At 55.4% G+C, this 5,938-nt stretch overlaps 1 protein-coding gene across 1 annotated transcript; it reads left to right on the top strand.

Annotated features, from left to right (window-relative positions):
• Positions 1-611: 611 nt before the first annotated feature.
• On the top strand, positions 612-1,784 carry FOXE3 (forkhead box E3). The gene has a single exon (XM_075711480.1). It carries the CDS (start codon positions 612-614, stop codon positions 1,782-1,784), a length of 1,173 nt encoding a protein of 390 aa, XP_075567595.1.
• Positions 1,785-5,938: the final 4,154 nt, after the last annotated feature.

Here is a 5,938-nt window from a genome sequence, read left to right as displayed (position 1 = left end):
GAGAACCCCCCGGCTGTTGCCGCCGCTGCGTTCCGGGGCCGCCCCTGAGCGCTTTTCCCAGGGAAAAAAGACAACGAAATCCAAGTGGTGCCGGGGGCCCGGCGGGAGGTTACCTGCTGTGTTGCTGGGGGCTGGCTGCGGCACCAAACTCCACCCGGTCTGGTCGTCGGGACTCGTTTCGTTTAGTTTTTCTCCTGGGAGGAAACATCAGTTACAAAGAAAGCAAAGCGCCGCGGAGAGCGGCCCGGCTCGCCCGGGAGCGGAGCCGCCGCCGCGCTGGCACCCGGGACCCCCGGGGGAGGGACCGCTCGGGGGCATGGCTGCGAGATGAAACCCCGGGGAGAGGCTGGGGGATTTAGCCGTGGGAGTCAGGACCCCTCCCCAGGGGCCTCCTCCTCCCGCCGGGGGAGAGGGGCCGGGGCGGGCCGGGCACCGCACGCCCCTCCGGGGGGGCGGCCGCCCTATATATTGCAAAGCGGCTCGGGACCGACCTCCCCATCGCCGGGAGCTGCCGCGGCGCCTGCCCCTCCTCCCCTTCCCCTCCCCTCGGGGGGGCTCTTTCTCCCGCCGCCCCCCCCATCCTCCGAGGGGGAGGAAGGCGAGGGCCGTATATGAACGCGGCCGGCTTCCCCTGCCTGCGAGGCATGTGCACGCTGCCGGCGCCCAGCCCCGCCGCCGCGGCCAGCCCCGGCTCCCCCGGGCCGCCCCGGGGGTCTCCCCCCGCCGTCCAGGCGCCGCCGGTGAAGCCGGAGCCGCGGGGCGGTGGGGGCAGCCCCCCCCCGCCGCCGCCGCCCCCCGAGGAGCCGCCGCCCCCCGCCGGGGGTCGCCGGAGGAAGCGGCCGGTGCAGCGGGGCAAACCCCCCTACTCCTACATCGCCCTCATCGCCATGGCCATCGCCAACGCCGCCGAGAGGAAGCTCACCTTGGGGGGCATCTACAAGTTCATCACCGAGCGCTTCCCCTTCTACCGGGAGAACCCCAAGAAGTGGCAGAACAGCATCCGCCACAACCTCACCCTCAACGACTGCTTCGTTAAGATCCCCCGGGAACCCGGCCATCCCGGCAAGGGCAACTACTGGACGCTGGACCCGGCTGCCGAGGACATGTTCGACAACGGGAGCTTCCTGCGCCGGAGGAAGCGCTTCAAGCGCACCGACATCACCACCTACCCGGGCTACATGCAAAACTCTAGCGCCTTCACGCCCCCGCCCGCCGGCCGCCCTGCGGCACCAACAGCACCCTACCCCAACACCCTCTGCTCACCCGGCTATGGCCCCCAGCTCTCCAGCACCGTCTTCCACCCCTACGGAGCCGGGGCAGCACCGCTGGCACAGCATCCTAGGATGTTCAGCATCGACAGCCTCATCAGCGGACAGCAGGCCCTGCAGCCCTCGCCACCCGCCGAGCTGGGCCATCCGTCGCTGGGCTTGCCAGCAGCTGAGCTGGCTCCCGCCTGCTCCGCCAGCAGCTCTGAGCCTCCCTGCTTCCAGGCACAGCCTGTCAGCCCCGGCTTGTTGGGCCGGACCGGCCCCAACACCCTGGCTTACCCCTACGCCGCCTCGCCCCCCCACCTGCCTGTGGCGCAGGGCAGCTACTCGCCTGGCAGCCCACAGCTCTACGGGGCTCCCAACAGACTGGCCCTGCCAGCCATGCGGCCTCCCGCCTGCGCCGAGCACAGCGAGCAGCTCCTGGGGCTCTCTGCATCGCCCCTCGGCCAGTTCAGCTCCAGCAACAGCTACATGAGGCAACCCAATTTCCCCGCCGGCCTGGAGCGGTACATGTGATGGGGTTCAGAGGGGACTTGGCTGGACATCCCCAGGCTCCCACGAGCATCTCTGGACACATGGACTTCTCCCCACTGTGGGGATCGGCTGGGGTGGGGTCAGGTATCCCTGGCTGTGCGCGGACACACACCTGCGGGGGAACCGAACTCCTCTCTTTCTCAGCTTATTTTTAACTGGAGGCAAGGTGATCTATTTTTCTGCCCCACTCCCTCCTGGAAAAGGTGCTCCCTGGCTGCATCTGCCAGGCAGGGCTCCCCATGCCCCAGGGGAATGTCCCTTCCACACAGCCTGACCCCGGGGATGCCGTATGCGGCAGGGCACCCTGAGCACCCCGGGGTGAGGAGGAGCACACCCAGGAGGCGGGTGCGTGGTGTAACCTGCAGGAACCCAGAGAGGAGGAACTGTCCTGCAAATGGGCTTTCTCCTCTCTTCCCTGGGTGCCTCCTCTGTAACTGGAATGAAAGTTACCAAAAAAAGCCACCCCACTAGACCAATTCACTGGATTTTAAATGAATATTTAAGATGTTTATCATTTCCTTCCTCTGTAGGAAAAAAAACACCACCCTGACTACTTCTTTTTACTATTTTTAAAAATAACTTCTATTGTTAGAAAAGACTTTTTTAAAATAAAGCTTTTTCTTCCAACATGTCCAGTGCTGCCATTCCTCTGGCTCTGGCCAGACCTTGGCGAGAGGAAATTATCAGTCTTGTAACCAGTGGGAGACAGACTCGTGCTGCTGTTGTGACACTGCCACGTCTTACATTTTTTAGTGACGCTTTCTGAAGCTGTCTATTTTATTATGTTTTTTTAAAAAGCGAATGGTAACTAACACTGCTGAGCCATGCAAAGGCTGCCAGAAATTCTCCATCACCTGCAAGGTTTGCCCATACAGTTCTTACTGGACTCCGCAGTCTGGTTTCCATTTGCGTAGCAGGGAACACATCTTCCCTCGGAGGAATCCCTTGCGGGTGAAATTGTGATTTAGCACATCAAATTAGGAGATCATAGCTTTCCTTCCTAGCAACAAAATCAATTAAATTCCAACCTGTTAACTGGCTGGGCTGCTGCTCTTTATTGTGGTCTTTACCTCTTATTTATGGTCTGCCAGCCAGACCATCTCACCAGGTCTGAAGGCAGAATTACCCATCCCCGGATTTAGTTTTTTTTAATTTAAACATCCTCCAGGTAAAGGTTGCAAGCTAGGGTTTCTCTCCTGTTTTTCAAGGCTGTCCTCTGAAGCAGAGCAGTTCCTCATAATCCCTATTCACCTTCCTCTTGCTTAAGGAGGAGTTGGATGTTGGCTGAGCTTTGGTGCAAGACTGAGCATCTCATTCCCCAGCTGCTGGTCATGACCGAAAGCCAGGTGTACAGGTGGGTACCCAAGGAGTCAGCTTTTGCCTACAGCTTGGGAGCTTGTGGCTTTTCATTCTTTTATCCCATGTGCTCCATAGAAACTGAGAGTGGGGTTAGTATGAGAGAGAAGGGAAGAAAATACTTTTTTTCTCTTGGCCTCCTTAAAATTGGGGCTTCATCCATCTCTAAAAACTGCCCTAGCTCTGGTCTGAGCTGCTGGGCTTTGGGTCTCCTCTCTCGTCCCTCCAACTTCACCTTTTCAGCTTTCATACGGGTCCCAGCAACAGCTTCTGTGCTTTTCCTTTAGTGATAGCCCTCCTTGGAAATGCTGTTGTGAAAAAACTTACCCCTTAAAATACTTTGGCTCTCTACAGAAGGTATCTATAGACAGAGATCTGCTATCTAAAGGAAGTTTGCAAAGTGCCATTCCTGTCCGTAACATACTGTCTGTATAGATGGACTGGGGTGATGCTGAAATAATTGCTTGCAAGGACAGTCAGTAGAAAGGACACTTGTAGCTCATATTCATTCCCAGGGCCTGATCCTGCAATGTTTTGCAAACAAAAGCACTTTTGAAGTCTTGCCTAAGTATCCAGGGGGTCAGAGCCAGACATGTGCCTGAAGCACTGGGTCTGCTGCCTTCCCTCCAGCATTGCTGGGTGCCAGGCTGGATTTGCCCCATGAGCAGGAGGGTTGCTGAGGTAGAGGAGAATCAAGTACCAGCATGAAAGGAAAACAGTGTTGGGTGGAGGGGGTGGGCAGGAGATGCTGTTGTTCTGCCTGGGTGGGATGCACCGGGAAGAGGTGGCTGAGCTGGGACATCTCAGACCAAGCTGACCCTGTTCCTCCCCAGTCACCCTGAAGCCCTGCAGGAGCGGGATGCCGGTGTTGGAAAGGGCTTTCCAAGTTCCTGGCATCTCTGGGTGTTAACTCAAGCGCTGGTGGAGCCAGCGGGGCTCAGGGTGCTTGAAGGGCTGGGCTGTGGCTTGCTCCTGTCCCCCAGCTGCCTGCGCCCTGCTGCCACAGGGCTCTCTGGAGAGCAGCACCCAGCTCCAGATTTTGGGGGGGTGGGGGGGTGTCTGCAGGAGACCCATCCCACCCCTGTGCCTGTGCAAGAGGGGCCTCTTCAGCTAAGGGAGCTCTGGCATGAAGGAAGAGCCATGGCAGTGGTCTGGATCCCCAAAAACCTGGCTTGGAGAGAGTGGACGACCTTATCCTGGTGCGTTGGGACAAACCCTGGTGTGCAGCTTTGGGTTGCACATCTTCCCAGGGTCCCATATCTCTCCATCTGCCAGACAGCCCCAGCCCAGAGCCCCCTGCAAGTGACAATAAACCACCCTCACCGTGGGCCTTACACTGCCAAACAAGCTGGAAAGCATGGGGAACACACCCCTTTTCTTCTTTTCCTGTAGCTATTAATCCTCACATGCACAAACCTCTGGCAACTTGTATTGTGATTGTCATTAAATGAATGCCTTCAGAGTGTCGTCTTGGTTAACTTAATGTATCCCAACCAGGCTTTTAAGCTTTCATTTCAAAGCTTTGTTTACATTTAGGGTGAATCTAGCAAATTAGTAGGATTAAAGTGTCATGTAAAGCATGAGCCTTGCTGGGACAGAGTAGTTTTAAGCTTTGTAAAGTTTATACCTGAGCCCTTCATCTGTTTTAGTGTCTTTTCAATGTCCCTGTTTAGTGAATAAGAGGGATTTGAATGAAACAGGATTAATTATCATCCAGATTTCGGTTGTGAAACCAAGTCTCCTTTGAAATCCTCCTCTCTTTATTTAGGGAGTTTAGGGAATATTAAGTAATGACAGTCATAACTATCTCGATCTTGCTCACACAAAAGCCAGAGGCAAAACTTTCTTTGCTCACCGAGATTGTGGAATGAATGACATCCTTCAGGGTGATGGCATCCTATGGTGGAGAGAGCCCCGTCTCAAGCCTGTGAGACACAGAGGCGGGGTTGGGCTTGATCCGGAGCACCAAAGAGATTTGGGTGGCGATCTGGGTTATTGCCAAGACAGTCTGACTTGTCAGGGAACGGCCCTTTGCTAATCAGGCTGAATTCAGATCTCTCAGGCTGCACATTTAGAAACAAATAACCAAAATGAGCTGCCACTTTGAAAAAGATGCTTGTTTTCCTCTGGGAAATACCGGCTGCCCAAGGAGGACCAACCAAGCTGCCACGTCTGTCTGTGTACAACTGTTCTGCACATTTCGTGCTTCTACCACCTTCCTACAGCTTCCCCACAGGTTAAAACAAACAATAGGAAATGATCTTTCTAGGTTATATTCCCAAGCTGTAAATAGTGTTTTCCACCCAGTTGCAAACAAACACAGCATTAGCTGAAATATTATTCGAAGCACATTTCCTGAAGAACTTGCTGGTCCCTCTGGTAGACAGTTTTGTCTGGATGCAATCAACTGTCTACTGGCAGTCCCAGTGTCGGAAATTTTATACCATAACTAGCTTTTATTCTATGCAATGCTTTGTCCTTTGCAAATTCACTGCTTGAAGACAGTCAGTGGTGTCTCTTTGAGGTCAAGACTGAGTCAGCAAAGTCAGCTGGTGGGGGGGAGATGGGCAGTGGGTGCAGTGGGACCGTCAGAGATTGGATTTGCCGGCTGAAAATGAGTTTTTAACAAATTAGCATCCAGGAGTCGGCGCTGCCTGAGCACTGAGCTACATCTCGGGGTATCGGGGGTCTGTCACCACCTCTGCTACGTTATATTTGGGTCCTTTGTATTTGGGTCCTTCATATTCGGGCAGGAGCGGGTGATGCAGCCGCTGTGTTTG

Source organism: Pelecanus crispus, chromosome 5 (assembly GCF_030463565.1).
Source record: "Pelecanus crispus isolate bPelCri1 chromosome 5, bPelCri1.pri, whole genome shotgun sequence".
In the NCBI taxonomy this organism is placed as follows: domain Eukaryota; kingdom Metazoa; phylum Chordata; class Aves; order Pelecaniformes; family Pelecanidae; genus Pelecanus; species Pelecanus crispus.
The sequence above is the reverse complement of the archived record's forward strand: the minus strand, read 5'-3'. Positions and strand labels throughout refer to the sequence as shown.

Coding starts and splice junctions, on each gene's coding strand:
- FOXE3 (XM_075711480.1), top strand. CDS start 612: ATGAACGCGGCCGGCTTCCCCTGCCTGCGAGGCATGTGCACGCTGCCG.